Genomic DNA, 15379 nt, shown 5'->3' with positions numbered 1-15379 from the left:
CAATCCATAGGAACTGAGCCAGAGTCCATGGAATGTTGGAAAATGACCACCAATGCATCTACTATTTCAAGGGCCACTTCCTTCTGGGATCAGTCCCTTCAATTTTCCTAACACCATTTCCTGATTAATATGGATTTCCCTCAGTTCCCCCTTCTTGTTTGACTATCGGTCCCCTAGTATTTTCGGGAGGTTATTCGTGTCTTCCTTAGTGAAGACAGAACCAAAGTATTTGTTCAACTGGTCTGCCATTTCCTTGTTCCCCATTATGAATTCCCCTGATTCTGACTGCAAGGGACCTACATTAGTCTTCACTAATCTTTTTCTCTTTACATATCTGTCGAAGCTTTTGCAGTCAGTTTTTATGTTCCTGGCAAGCTTTCTCTCGTACTCTATTTTCCCCCTCCTAATTAAACCATTAGTCCTCCTCTGCTGAATTCTAAATTTCTCCCAGTCTTCAGGTTTGCTGCTTTTTCTGACCAATTTATATGCCTCTTCCTTGGATTTAACACCATCCTTAATTTCCCTTGTTAGCCACGGTTGAGCCACCTTCCCTTTTTTATTCTTACGCCACACAGGGATGTACAATTGTTGTAGCTCATCCATGTGATATTTAAATGTCTGCCATTGCCCATCCACCGTCAACCCTTTAAGTATCATTCTCCAATCTATCCTAGCCAATTCACGTCTCATACTTTCGAAGTTTGCTTTCTTTAAGTTCAGGACCCTAATCTCTGAATTAACTGTGTCACTCTCCATCTTAATGAAGAATTCTACCATATTATGGTCACTCTTCCCCAAGGAGCCCCGCACGACCAGATTGCTAATCAATTCTCTCTCGTTACACAAGACCCAGTCTAGGATGGCCTGCTCTCTAGCTGGTTCCTCGACATATTGGTCTAGAAAACCATCACTTATACGCTCTCCAGGAAATCCTCATCCACAGTATTGCTACCAGTTTGGTTAGCCCAATCAATATGCAGATTAAAGTCACCCATGATAACTGCTGTACCCTTATTGCATGTGTTCCTAATTTCCTGTTTGATGCCATCCCCAACCTCCCTACTACTGTTTGGTGGTCTGTATACTAACGTTTTCTGGCCTTTGGTGTTCCGCAGCTCTACCCATATATAGGCCCCAAGTTTCCACAAGCGGCAAAACAGGTGCCCCTCCGAGCTGGGCGCCCGTTTCTCGCGCCGAAAACGGCGCCTGAAAAAAAACACGCTATTCTCGAGCGCTTTGCAGCTCGATGTCTGCTTGGCGCGGCGCCCAGGAGGCGGAGCCTACCACTCGCGCCGATTTTGTAAGTAGGAGGGGGCGGGTACAATTTAAATGAGTTTTTTTCGTGCCAGCAACCCTGCGCGTGCGCGTTGGAGCGTTCGCGCACGCGCAGTCTGAAGGAAACATTGGCACGCGGCCATTTTAAAAAGTGCTGCAGAAAAAGTGAAAATTTGTTTATTGAACCCTTGCAAAGGCTTGTATTTTATTTTTCTTGATATTTCTGTGTGTGAGGGTGAGGGAGTGCATTCTGTAATTAAAGATAGACTGTGATAAACGGGACACATGCACTTGTTTGAGACTGTTCAAATTCTTTGTAGCTGTTCAATTTTTAACATTTTTTAATAAAACCACATTGCCCTTCCATGATCAGCACTGAGGCTTCTTGCAGCTTTCTCCCCCTGCCGTCCGTCGGGCCCGTCGGCAAACGACTGCCTCAAGTAATGAGGCTTCCTGCAGCCTTCTCCCTGCCTCCCCCCCCCTGCCCGACGTCGGGAACGGCTGCCTGAACTTCTGAGGCTTCCTGCAGCCTTCTCACTGCCTCCCCCCACCTGCTGTCGGTCGGGCCCGTCGGGAACGGCTGCCTGAAAGGCCTGCCTGAAGCACTTTCACACAGGTAGGAACATGGTTTATTTAATCTTTTCTTTGCTTATAAATTTTTATTCAGGTTGGATTTATTTGTATAATATTTGTATAAGTATAACTAAGGATTTATTGTAGAATGTAATGACTTCCCTTCCCCCCCCCTCCCCCCCCACCTCGTTCCCGACGCCTAATTTGTAACCTGCGCCTGATTTTTTAATGTGTAGACAAGGTTTTTTCAAGCCTACAAAAATCTTCACTTGCTCCATTCTAAGTTAGTTTGGAGTACGTTTTCACTGTGGAAACTTTCAAATCAGGCGTCAGTGGCCGGACACGCCCCCTTTTGAAAAAAAAATTCTGTTCAAAAGTGAAACTGTTCTACCTGACTAGAACTGCAGAAAACTTAAATGTGGAGAATTCCGATTTCTAAGATACTCCGTTCTCCACCAGTTGCTCCTAAAAATCAGGAGCAAATCATGTGGAAACTTGGGGCCATAGATTCCACATCATCCACGCTAATGTCCTTCCTTACTATTGTGTTAATCTCCTCTTTAACCAGTAACGCTACCCCACCTCCTTTTCCTTCCTGAATATTGAACACTCCTGGATGTTGAGTTCCCAGCCTTGGTTAACTTGGAGCCATGTCTCCATAATCCCAATTACATCATATCCGTTAACAGCTATCTGCGCAATCAATTCATCCACCTTATTATGAATGCTCCTCGCATTGAGACTCAGAACCTTCAGGCTTGTTTTTTTAACACTCTGTCCTTTTAGAATTATGTTGTAATGTGGTCCTTTTTGATTTTTGCCCTCGACTTCTCTGCCCTCCACTCTTGCTTTTCACCTTCCTACCTTTTGCTTCTGCCCCCTTTTTACTTCCCTCTGTCTCCCTGCATAGATTCCCATCCCCCTGCCTTTTTAATTTATACCCTTCCCAACAGCACTAGCAAACACTCCGCCTAGGACATCGGTTCTGGTCCTGCCCAGGTGCAGACCGTCCGGTTTGTACTGGTCCCATCTCCCCAGAACCAGTTCCAATGTCCCAGGAATTTGAATCCCTCCCTTTTGCACCATTCCTCAAGCCACGTATTCATCTGAGCTATCGTGCAATTCCTACTCTGACTAGCATATGGCAGTGGTAGGAATCCTGAGACTACTACCTTTGAGGTCCTACTTTTTAAATTTAACTCCTAGCTCCCTAAATTCAGCTTGTAGGACCTGATCCCGTTTTTTTTACCTATATCGTTGGTACCTATGTGTACCACGGCAGCTGACTGTTCACCCTTGCCCTCCAGAATCCGCTCCGAGACATCTTTAACCCTTGCACCAGAGAGGCAACATACCATCCTGGAGTCTCGTTTGCGGCCGCAGAAACGCCTATCTATTCCCCTTACAATAGAATCCCCTATCACTATAGCTCTCTCACATTTTTTCCTGCCCTCCTGTGCAGCAGAGCCACCCCTGGAGTCATGGACTTGGCTGCTGTTGAATCATCTCCCCCAACAGTACCCAAGGTGGTGTATCTGTTTTGGAGGGAGATGACCGCAGAGAACCCCTGCACTACCTTCCTTCCACTGTCCTGCCTGATGGTCACCCATTCTCTATCTGCCTGTGTAACCTTTACCTGCGATGTTACCAATTCATTAAACGTGCTATTCATGACATCCTCAGCATCGCGGATGCTCCAGAGTGAATGCATGTGCAGCTCCAGTGCCGCAGCGCGGTCTGTCAGGAAGGAACAGCGTGGCGGCATACCACTCCAGGGAGCAGCACGTGCTGGAGCAGGAGAGCAATGGCAGCAAAGAGGGTGACTAGATTGGATGTCACCAAGATCCAAGTCACTGATTGGAGCGTGGGCAGGTACAACAGGAGCGGCGAGAGAATGTAGAGGGACGTGATCGGGGCCAAGGAGAGGCGAGAGTTCGGGGCCCAGAAGAGGCGAGGGCCCAGGGGCAGCACGGGCCAGCCTACACTGCAATATGTATGCGCACTAGGTCCATGCAGCAGAGCTGGTCTCCAGTCGTCATGGATAACCCTTGCTACTGGACCAAGACCTAGCTCTGTCAAGCTCGTGTGGTGGCTGGTGTGCAACGGCCACCAGACGTTAAAAAAATTCATGCACAGGCATCTTCCACATGGGGACCTGGAATATTAGATCCTTCATTGACACACCTGTGAACTTTTTGGGGTGGAAGCAAGTTATCCTCGACTCGATGATGATGATGACAATGCACTTGCAGGACTGCATGTTAAACTGACAGCAAAATGCTACCCCCCCCAAAGCATTTGTGCTCCTAATCACTCATCAGCCATCCCCTGCTGTACAGATGTATGCGTGGACCCTACAGGAGTGAGCTCGACTAAGATGCCCCCTGGCTAAGGGAGAAGAGAGAGAAAATGGACAACACAATGTGAAACTGCCCATTAGCAAATGGACAGACGGGGTCGGGTGAGACTTTTTGATTTATTTTTTCCTCTGGGGAAAGTTCCAGGCCCCATTTGAACCCAGGTTTGGTTTTAATTTCTCCCCCCACCCCACCATATTTTCGCATAACCCTGCAAGCAAAACTATTGTAATGTAGGAAACGTAGCAACCCATTTTGTAAGGTTGCACAAACAGCAATGAAATAAATTACCAGATAATCTGTTTTAATGATTTTGCTTGGGGGATAAATATTGGCCAGACCACCGGTGGGAACTCTGCTGCACTTCTTTGAAATAGTGCATTGGGACCTTCTGTCCACCAGATATGTACAAGGGAGGGTTAATGGAAGGTTAGAAAAAAAACCTTTACACAGAGGGTGGTTAAAATGCAGGATTCTGTCAAAAACTCTTGTTGAAGCTGTGTCCATAAATTGTTTTAAAAAGGAATTTAATTTTTGGGAAAAAAAAGTTTGGGGAGTGAGGAGACTTGGCACACAGTGCAGAGTGGGTTAGGACAATGGCCTTTTTCTGTGCTGTAACATTCTATGGCCAACTGGCTCACGAAACTAGTTTTGTTTCTAATTTTAAAAGTCTCTCTTTTACAACAGTGATATAGCACATACTGCAGAATCCAATGCCAGCCAAAGGGCAGTGTTGAAATAGAAATCACAAAACAAGTCAAGAGGGTGTCACGCTAAAACTGTACAGTGCTCCAGACAGATCTCACCTGGAAGGCCATGTTCAATTCCGGTCACCAAGATATAAAAAAGGGAAATGTTGAAGCGCTGGAGGTGGTGGGAAAGGAAAACCAGGGGTTTCCGGAAACACTGTAGAAATTTGGGCTTTCCAACTTGGAAGGGTACATCAAAGAGGTAACCAATAAATCAAAACATTACACAAAAGGTAATTCTAGAATATCTCTCCAAATTAAAGTAGGACTAGGAGGCACAGGTCCAAACCAGTAAAAGATAAATTTAGGGGAATGAAGAGGGACAGGTGGAAGCAGTATCAATGGGAGAGCATTTTGGTGCTGGTGATCATAAGTCAGTAAGATTTAGGGTAGTTATGGAAAAGGACAAAGGTGGACCAGGAATAAAGATTCTTAATTGGGGTAAAGCAAATGTTGCTGAGCTGAGATGGGATTTGGCCAAAGTGGACTAGAAATGTCTACTTGATGGTAAATCAGTGTCAGAGCAGTGGGAGGCATTCAAGGAGGAGATCCTGAGGGTACAGAGCAAGTATGTTCCCTTAAAAAAAAATAGGGGTGTGGCTAACAAATCTAAAGCCCCCTGGATGTCAAGGGACATACAGGGTAAGATAAAGAAAAAAGGGAATCTTATGACAGGCACCAAGAACTTGATACTGCAGAAACTCTAGAATATAAGAAGTGCAGGGGTGCAATTAAAAAAGATATCAGGAAAGCAAAGAGAGCATGAAAGAATCATCAGGGAAAACCCAAAGATGTTTTACAAATACACTACGAGTAAGAGGATAACTAGAGAAAGAGTGGGGCCTATTCGAACCATAAAGGAAATCGGTGTATGGAGGCAGAAGACATGGGTATGACTCTTAATGAATACTTCGCATCTGTTTTCACAAACTATCTCAGGCTGTTGAGAAGCAAAAGAGGAAATAGCAGAGGCTCTGACCATCATTTTCCAGTCCTCTCTGGTTACAGGTGTGGTGCCAGAGGGCTGCTAATGTTGTACCTTTGTTTAAAAAGGGAGAAAGGGATAGACCGAGTAATTACAGGCCAGTCAGCTGACCCTCAGTGGTGGGAAAATTATTGGAAAAATTCCTGAGAGACAGGATAAATCTTTATTTGGAAAGACATGGATTAATCTCAAACTAGTGTACTAAGCTTAAATAAAGGAGACTGCAAAGGTATGAAGGCAAAGTTGGCTAAAGTGGACTGGGAAAATAGATTAAACTGTGGGATGGTTGATGAGCAGTGGCAAACAATTAATGAGACATTTCATTACTTGCAACAAAAATATATCCCAATGAAAAGGAAAGATTGTAAGAGAAGGGATAACCATCTGTGGCTAACTAAGGAAATAAGGGATGGTATCAAATTCAAAACAAGGGCATACAATGTGGCCCAGACTAGTGGGAGGCCAGAGGATTGGGAAATTAAAAAAAATAATAAAGAGAGGGAAGATAGATTATGAAAGTAAATTAGCACGAAATATAAAAACAGATAGTAAGAGTTTCTACAGGTACACAAAAAGGAACAGGGTGGCTAAAGTAAATGTTGGTCCCCTAGAGGATGAGACTGGGGAATTAATAATGGGGAAGAGGGAAATGGCAAGACGTTGAACAAATATTTTGTATCAGTCTTCACGGTAGAAGACACTAAAAATATCCCAGTAATGGATAATTAAGGGACTATAGAGAGGGAGGAACTTAATACAATCACTATCACTAAAGTAGTAGTACTCGGTAAATTAATGGAACTAAAGGCAGACAGGTCCCCTGGACCTGATGGCTTACATCCTAGGGTCTTACAAGAAGTGGCTGCAGAGATTGTGGATGCATTGGTTGTAATCTACCAAAATTCCCTGGATTCTGGGGAGGTCCCAGCAGATTGGAAAACCGCAAATGTAAAGCCATTTAAAAAAGGACGCAGACAGAAAGCAGGAAACTATAGGCCAGTCAGCCTAACATCTGGCGTTGGGAAAATGCTGGAGTCCTTAATTGGAAAAGCATAATTCAATCAAGCAAAGTCAGCATGGTTTTATGAAAGGGAAATCATGTTTGACAAATTTGTTGGAATTCTTTGAGGATGTAACAAGCACGGTGGATAAGGGGGAACCAGTGGATGTGGTGTATTTGGATTTCCAGAAGGCATTCAATAAGGTGTCACATAAAAGGTTACTGCAAGGGTCAGAAGTTCAAGGGGTTGGGAGTAATAGATTAGCATGGATATAGGATTGGCTAACGAACAGAAAACAGAGAGTCGGGATAAATGGGTAATTTTCCGGTTGGCAAACAGTAACCAGTGGAGGGCCGCAGGGATCGGTGCTGGGGCCTCAACTATTTACAATCTATGTTAATGACTTGGATGAAAGGACAAAGTGTAATAGAACATAAGGACATAAGAAATAGGAACACGAGTAGGCCATATGGCCCCTCGAGCCTGCTCCGCCATTCAATAAGATCATGGCTGATCTAATCATGGACTCAGCTCCACTTCCCCGCCTGCTCCCCATAACCTCTTATCCCCTTATCGTTTAAGAAACTGTCTATTTCTATCTTAAATCTATTCAATGTCCCAGCTTCCACAGCTCTCCGAGGCAGCGAATTCCACAGATTTACAACCCTCTGAGAAGAAATTCCTCCTCAACTCCGTTTTAAATGGGCGGCCCCTTATTCTAAGATCATGCCCTCTAGTTCTAGTCTCCCCCATCGGTGGAAACATCCTCTCTGCATCCACCTTGTCAAGCCCCCTCATAATCTTATATGTTTCGATGAGATCACCTCTCATTCTTCTGAACTCCAGTGAGTACAGGCCCAACCTACTCAACCTTTCCTCATAAGTCAACCCCCTCATCCCTGGAATCAACCTAGTGAACCTTCTCTGAACTGCCTAAAATCAGAGAAGTCCTGCTACAATTGTACAGGGTATTGGTGAGGCCACACCTGGAGTACTGCGTATAGTTTTGGTCTCCGTATTTAAGGAAGGATATACTTGCATTGGAGGCTGTTAAGAGAAGGTTCACGAGGTTGATTCCGGAGATGATGGGGTGACTTATGAAGATAGGTTGAGAAGGTTGGGCCTATACTCATTGGAGTTCAGAAAAATGAGAGGTGATCTTATCAAAACATGTAAAGATAATGAGGGGGCTCGACAAGGTGGATGCAGAGAGGAAATTTCCACTCATAGGGGAAACTAAAACTAGGGGACATAGTCTCAGAATAAGGGGCCACCCATTTAAAACTGAGATGAGGAGGAATTTCTTCACTGAGGGTTGCAAATCTATAGAATTCTCTGCCCCAGACAGCTGTGAGGGGCGAGTGATTGAATATATTTAAGGCGGAGAAATAAAGATTTTTGAGAGAAAAGGGAATAAAGGGTATGAGGAGCGGGCACAGAAGTGGAGCTGAGTCCCTAATCAGATCAGCCATGATCATGTTAAATGGCAGAGCAGGCTCGAGGGGCGAAATGGCCTACTCCTGCTCCGATTTCTTATGTTCTAATCAAGGACAGTCAGCATGGATTTGTTAAGGGAAAGTTGTGTCTGACTAACTTGATTAAATTTTTCGAGGAGGTAACAAGGACGGTTGATGAGGGCACTGTGTACTATGTAGTGAATATGGATTTTAGCAAAGCTTTTGATAAGGTCCGACATGACATTCTGGGCACAAAAAGAAAAGCCCAGGGGATCGAGGGCAAAATGGCAAGTTGGATCCATATTTGGCTCAGAGGCAGGAAACAAAGGGTAATGGTTGATGGGTGCTTGTGTGACTGGAAGGCAGTATCCAGCGAGGTTCCGCAGGGCTCAGTGCTGGGTCCCTTGTTTTTTGTGGTATATATCAATGCTTGAATGTTGGGGGTATGATTAAGAAGTTTGCAGTTGACACTCTAATAGGCTGTGTGTTGATAATGAAGAAGAAAGCTGTGGACTGCAGGAAGATATCAATGTACTGGTCAGGTGGGTGGAACAGTGGCAAATGGAATTCATTCCGGAGAAGTGTGAGGTAATGCATTTAGGAAGGTCTAACAAGGCAAGGAAATACACAATAAATGGTACAATACTGAAAAGTGTAGAGGAACAAAGGGACCTTGGTGTGCAGGTCCACAGATCCCTGAAGTTAGCAGGCCAGGTGGATAAGATGGTTAAGAAGGCATATGGAATATGGAATACTTGCCTTTGTTAGTCGAGGCATAGAATACAAGAGCAAGGAGGTTTTGCTTCAACTGTATAGAATACTGGTTAGGCTGCAGCTGGAGTACTGTGTGCAGTTCTGGTCACATTACAGGAAAGATGTGATTGCACTGGAAAGGATGCAGAGGAGATTTACACGAATGTTGCCTGGGCTGGAGAATTTTGGCTATGAGGAAAGATTGGAGATGCTGGGTCTGTTTACTTTTGAGCAGAGGAGGCTGAGGGGAGACCTGATTGAGGTGTATAAAATTATGAGGGGCCTGGATAAAGTGGATAGGAAGGGCCTGTTTCCCTTGGCAGGGCGGTCAACAACTCGGGGGCATAGATTTAAATTGGGGGAGCTTTAGAGAAAATATGAGGGAACATTTCTTTACTCAGAGGATGGTGAGAGTCTGGAACTCACTGCCTGAAAAGGGTGGTAGAGGCAGAAATCCTCACCACATTTAAAAAATATTTGGATGTGCACTTAAAGTGCCGTAACCTACAGGGCTACGGACCAAGAGCTGGAAAGTGGGATTAGACTGGATAGCTCTTGGTCGGCCAGTGCGGACACGATGGGCCGAAATGGCCTCCTTCCGTGCTGCAAATTTCTATGATTCTATGATATCCGGAAGCTCTTTTTGACAGAGTGACTGATATGAGGAAAGGACCACTGGATAAGATCACTGAAGCAAAAGCCGAAGTATCATTTAACAGCTTGGATGCCACGATGGGTGGGATTGTAGGTTCTTTATGGATGGATTAGATGGAAAGGGCTTGAATCCTCATTGATCCAGATCTGCCTTGTGAAACAAGGCCACTGCAGCAATACACAACACCACCAAGTGGCCAGAATCAAGTCCTACAACAGAACCAGCATTTTAGTAAAACAAAATACTATAGACGCTGGGAATCGAAAACAAGAACAGAAAATGCTGGAAACACTAAGCAAGTCAGGTGCAGCATCTGTGGAGAGAAATAGAGTTAAAAGGAGGCATGATGGGAGAAATTAGGAAAAATAAAAGACATCTAATCTTTTATTTTTTTAATTTCTTGTCATACTTTGTTTGGTCTCGCTATTATCACATCTGTCAATCAACTTAACAGCCCATCTTTTCCTTTTCTTGTCTATGAATTCAATGTGGTTATTTGTATAAGGTTTTTACCAATCCATAACACTGGCTCCAATCCGAAGTTAAACCTGCTATAAATACCCATTTGTGAGTAGGAATAAACGGGACTTTTTCAGGTTAGCAGGCTGTAACTAGCAAGGTAGCGCAAGGATCAGTGCTTGGGCCTCAGCTATTTATAATCTATATTAATGACTTAGGTGAGGGGACTGAGTGTAATGTATTCAAGTTTGCTGATGATACAAAGTTAGGTGGGAAAGTAAGCTGTGAGGAGGCAGCAAAGGGACTGCAGAGAGATATAAATAGGTTGACTGAGTGGGCAAGAACATGGCAAATGCAATACAATGTGGGGAAGTGTGAAGTTATCCACTTTGGTAAGAAAAACCAAAAAGCAGAATATTTTTTGAATGGGAGAGACTAGGAAATGTTTGCATTCAGTGTCTTTCATCACAGAAATGAATCACAGAAAGTTAACATGCAGGTACAGCAATTAGGAAAGCAAATCGTATCGGATTAGAGTAGAGTAGTAAAGAAGTCTAACTACAATTATACAGTGTATTGGTGAGGCCACACCTGGAGTACTGTGTACAGTTCTGGTGTCCTTACCCAAGAAAAAACATACTTAGATGGAGTGCAACGAAGGTTCACTAGACTGGTTCCTGGGATCGGGGGGATTGCCCTATGAGGAGAGACTGAGTAGACTAGGCCTATATTCCATAGAGTTTAGAAGAATGAGAGGTGATCTCATATCATTGAAACATATAAAATTCTTAACGGCTTGACATGCTTAATGCTGAGAAAATGTTTACTCTGGCTGTAGAACCTAGAACACGGGGTCACAGTCTCAGAATAAGGAGGCGGCCATCCCAGGAACCAGTCTAGTGAACCTTTGTTGCAGTCCATCTAAGTATGTTTTTTCTTGGGTAAGGAAATATCTTCACTCAAAGGGTTGCGAATCTTTGGAATTCTGTACACCAGAGAGTTGTGGATGCTCAGTTGTTTTGAATATTCAAGACAGAGGTCGATAATATTTTGATAACTAAGGGAATTAAGGGATATAGAGATAGTGCGAGAAGGTGGAGTTGAGGTAGAAGATTAGCCATGATCTTGCTTAATGGCGGAGCAGGCTCGAAGGGCCAAATGGCCTACTTCAGCTCCTAGTTATTCGTCAAGGCAAAGAATATAAGAGCAGGGTAGTTATGCTAGAACTGTATAAAACCCTAGTTAGGCCACAGCTAGAGTACTGCATACAGTTGTGGTCACCACATAACAGGAAAGATGTGATTACACTAGAAAGGGTACAGAGGAGATTTTCGAAGGTGTTGCCAGGAGTGGAGAATTTTAGCTGCGAGGAAAGATTGGATAGGCTGGGGTTGTTTTCTTTGGAACAGAGAACGCTGAGGGGAGACATGATTGAGGTGTATAAAATTATGAGGGGCATAGATAGAGTGGATAGGAAGGACCTATTCCCCTTAGCAGAGAGGACAATAGCCAGAGGGAATTGATTTAAAGTAATTGGTAGGAGGATTAGAGGAGTTGAGGATTTTTTTTCACACAGAGGACGGTGGGGGTCTGGAACTCTGCCTGAAAGAGGCAGAAACCCTCATCATATTTAAAAAGTTCCTGGATGTTCACGAGGTTGGAGATAATATATTAGATGGATAGAGGGGATTGGTTAACTAGGGGCCGCCCATTTAAAACTTAGATGAGGAGAAATTTCTTCTCTGAGGGTTGTAAATCCATGGAATTCTCTGCCTAGGAGAGCTGTGGAGGCTGGGTCATTGAATGTATTTAAGGCGGAGATAGACAGATTTTTGAGCGATAAGGGAATAAAGAGTTATGGGGAGCAGGCAGGGAAGTGGAACTGAGTCCATGATCAGATCAGCCATGATCTTATTGAATGGCGAGCAGGCTCGAGGGGCCAGGTGGCCTACTCCTGCTCCTATTTCGTATGTTCTTATGTTCTTCTTGTGGCTCGGTGTCAAATTTATCGGTTTGTCTTGTAACACTGTTGTGAAGCGCCTTGGCACGTTTTACTGCATTAAAGGCGCCATATAAATAAAAGTTATTATTACGTAGGGTAGAATGTGGGAGGCCAGCCAGTAGTGCATTTGAATAGTGAAGTCCAGGCATGGATGAGGGCTTCAGCAATGGATGAGCTGAGGCAATGGTGGAGACGGGCAATGTTTTGGACTTGGAAATAGACGGTCTTAGTTATGCTGCGGATATGTAAGCTCATTTCAGGGTCAAATATGACACCAAGGTTACAAACAGTCTGCTTCAGCCTCAGAGGTTGGGGAGAGGGATAGTCAGTCGCTGGGGAACTGAAAACATGCAAAACAGTTTGCACTGAAAACAATGGCTTTGATTTCGATCTTCCCAATATTCAATTGGAGAAATTTTCTGCTCAGCCAGAACTGAATGTTGGACAAGCAGTCTGACAATTTAGAGACCATGGAGGGTGTCTCACAACAACGTGCATTTATATAGCACCTTTAACATAGTAAAAAATCCCAAAGCACGACACATGAGCATCATCAAACAAAATTTGGCACGGGACAGAGATATTAGGATAGGTGACCAACAGCTTGATCAAAGAGGAAGGCTTTAAGCACAGCATCTTAAAAGGAGGGAGAGGTAGAAAGGAGGAGCAGTTTAGGGAGGGAATACCTGTGCTTGGGGCCGACACTGCTGAAGCCAATGGTGGAGTGAAGAAAATCGGGGATGTACTTGGGGGGAACAGAGTTCTGGAGGGTTGTACAGCTGGAGGGGGTTACAGAGATAGGGAGGGGCAAGACCATAGAAGGTTTTGCACACTTGAGGCATTGCTGGACTGGGGCCCAATGTAGGTAAATGAGCACAGGTACCATCGCTGAACAAGATTTGCTGTCAATTAGGATACAGCCTGCAGAGTTCTGAATAATTTAAAGTTTACAGATGATGGAAGATAGGAGGCCTGCCAGGAAAGCATTGTAATAGTCGAGTATGGAGGTTACAAAAGCACGATGGGATTTCAGCAGCAAATGGGTTGAGTCAGGGACAAAGACGGGCACTATTAAAGGTGAAGGTATGCAGTCTTCGTGATGGAAAGGATATGGGGTCAGAAGCTCAGCTTGGGGTCGGAAGCTCAGATCAGGGTCAAAAAGGGTGCTGTGGTTGCGAACAGTAGAGTTTAGTGGTCTGGGAGGGGGATGGAATTGGTAGCTAGGCAACAATGGCTTTGATCTTCCCAATATCTAATTGGAGAAAATTTCTGCTAGCAGCATGACAAATCAGAGGAAGGTTCGATATAGTGTTTAAGTACCCTCTCCCCAATCTCCAGCAGCTGGCAGGAAGCCCCATATCCTCTACCCAATCCCAGCAGAGCAGCAGGAAGTCCCGCACCCTCTGCCCAATCCCAGCATATTCTGTAGGAAAAGAAAGACTTTCATATCTATAGCGCCTTTCACGACCACCGGATGACTCCATGCGCTTTACAGCCAATGAAGCTCCCACAAACAGCAATATGATAATGACCAAATAATTTTTTTGTTATGTTGATTGAAAGATAAATATTGGCCAGAACACCTGGGATAACGCCCCTGCTCTTCTTCAAAATAGTGCCATGGGATCTTTTACGTCCACTTGAGAGAGCAGACAGGGCCTCGGTTTAACGTCCCATGCGAAAGACGGCACCTCCGACAGTGCAGCGCTCCCTCAGCACTGCACTGGAGTGTCAGTCTAGATTTTTTGGTGTTCAAGTCCCTGGAGTGGGACTTGAACCGACAACCTCTGATCCCAAAGCATTCCCTCTCCCCAATCCCCAACACATCCTGCATGAAGTCTTGCAGCAGCAGCACCGAAAGCTTTACCTGCTCACACTTTTCGGGAGTTGAATGAAGAATGTTGTTGAGCTCTGGGAACATCTTGACAGCGGAGTCCAAGTCGTTGGCTGATCCTCAATTACCAGCAGGCGGCGGGACAGCATGACCCGGACAGGCCGCTCCGGGGGCACGTGACTCCGTCGGGTGCAACCATTGGCCGCGCACGCGTAACCCCAGTGACGCAATTCCGTGCGTCATACGTCATTTGGGGTACGTAGCTCCGCACGTTATTGACGTTGCAAACCAATCCCCGAGGAGAGGGCCGAGCCACAATCGTCGGGGAGAGCCGAATTCCCGGGGAGAGGGAGTGAACGAGGGCTGAGCTCCCAATCCCCAGGGAGAGGGCTAGGGTCGAGCTCACAATCCTCGGGGAGAGGGCCAGAGCCGAGCTCACAATCCCAGGGGAGAGGGAGAGGGAGAGGGAGAGGCCCGAGCTCACAATCCCAGGGGAGAGGCCCGAGCTCACAATCCCCTGGGAGAGGGAGAAGAAGAAGGAGCCACTGGCAGCTACTACAACAACTTTTATTGAAATAGCGCCTTTAAAATAGCAGACCGACCCAAGCCACTTCACAGCAGTGTTATAAGACAAAAATTAATTTGCCACCGAACCACATAATAAATACGGCAGATGACCAAAAGTTTGGTCAAAGAGGTAGGTTATAAGGAGCATCTTAAAGGAGTAAAGAAAGACGGATGTTTAGGGAGGAAATTCCAGAGCTTGGGGCCGAGGCAGCTGAAGCCACCAATGGTTGAGCAGTTATAATCAGTGATGTTCAAGAGGGCAGATATTGAGGAGCGCAGACCTCTTGTGGGGTTGTGAAGCTGAAAAGATTACAGAGATAGGGAGGGGCAAGGCCATGGAGGGATTTGTAAACAAGGACGAGAATTTTGAAATCGAGGCATTGCTTAACTGGGAGCCAATGTAGGTCAGCGAGCACAGGGGTGATGGGTGATCAGGACATGGTGTGAGTTAGGACACGGGCAGCTGAGTTTTGGATGATCTCAAGTTTACATAGGGTAGAATGTGGGAGGCCAGCCAGGTGTGTGTTGGAATAGTCGAGTCTAGAGGTAACAAAGGCATGGATGAGGGGTTCAACAGCAAGATGAGCTGAGGCAGACGAATGTTACGGAGGTGGACATAGGCAGGTTTAGTTATGCTGCGGATATGTGGCTGGAAGCTCATTTCAGTGTCAAATATGACACCTAGGTTGTGAACAGTCTGGAATATAGGCCG

At 45.2% G+C, this 15379-nt stretch overlaps 1 protein-coding gene across 4 annotated transcripts in view; it reads right to left on the bottom strand.

Annotated features, from left to right (window-relative positions):
* The window catches only part of elp6 (elongator acetyltransferase complex subunit 6), a 51597-nt gene extending 37341 nt beyond the window's left edge, over positions 1-14256 (bottom strand). For all 4 annotated transcript variants that reach the window (XM_070894989.1, XM_070894998.1, XM_070894980.1 and 1 more), the window contains exon 1: positions 14134-14256. In XM_070894989.1, the coding sequence (XP_070751090.1) occupies positions 14134-14187 (54 nt within the window). In that variant the 5' untranslated portion in view covers positions 14188-14256. The remainder of the gene's footprint in view (positions 1-14133) is intronic.
* Between the last annotated feature and the right edge of the window lie 1123 nt (positions 14257-15379).

The sequence above is a fragment of the Pristiophorus japonicus genome, chromosome 1 (assembly GCF_044704955.1).
Source record: "Pristiophorus japonicus isolate sPriJap1 chromosome 1, sPriJap1.hap1, whole genome shotgun sequence".
Lineage (NCBI taxonomy): Eukaryota > Metazoa > Chordata > Chondrichthyes > Pristiophoridae > Pristiophorus > Pristiophorus japonicus.
This window is presented reverse-complemented; position numbering and strand designations above follow the sequence as displayed.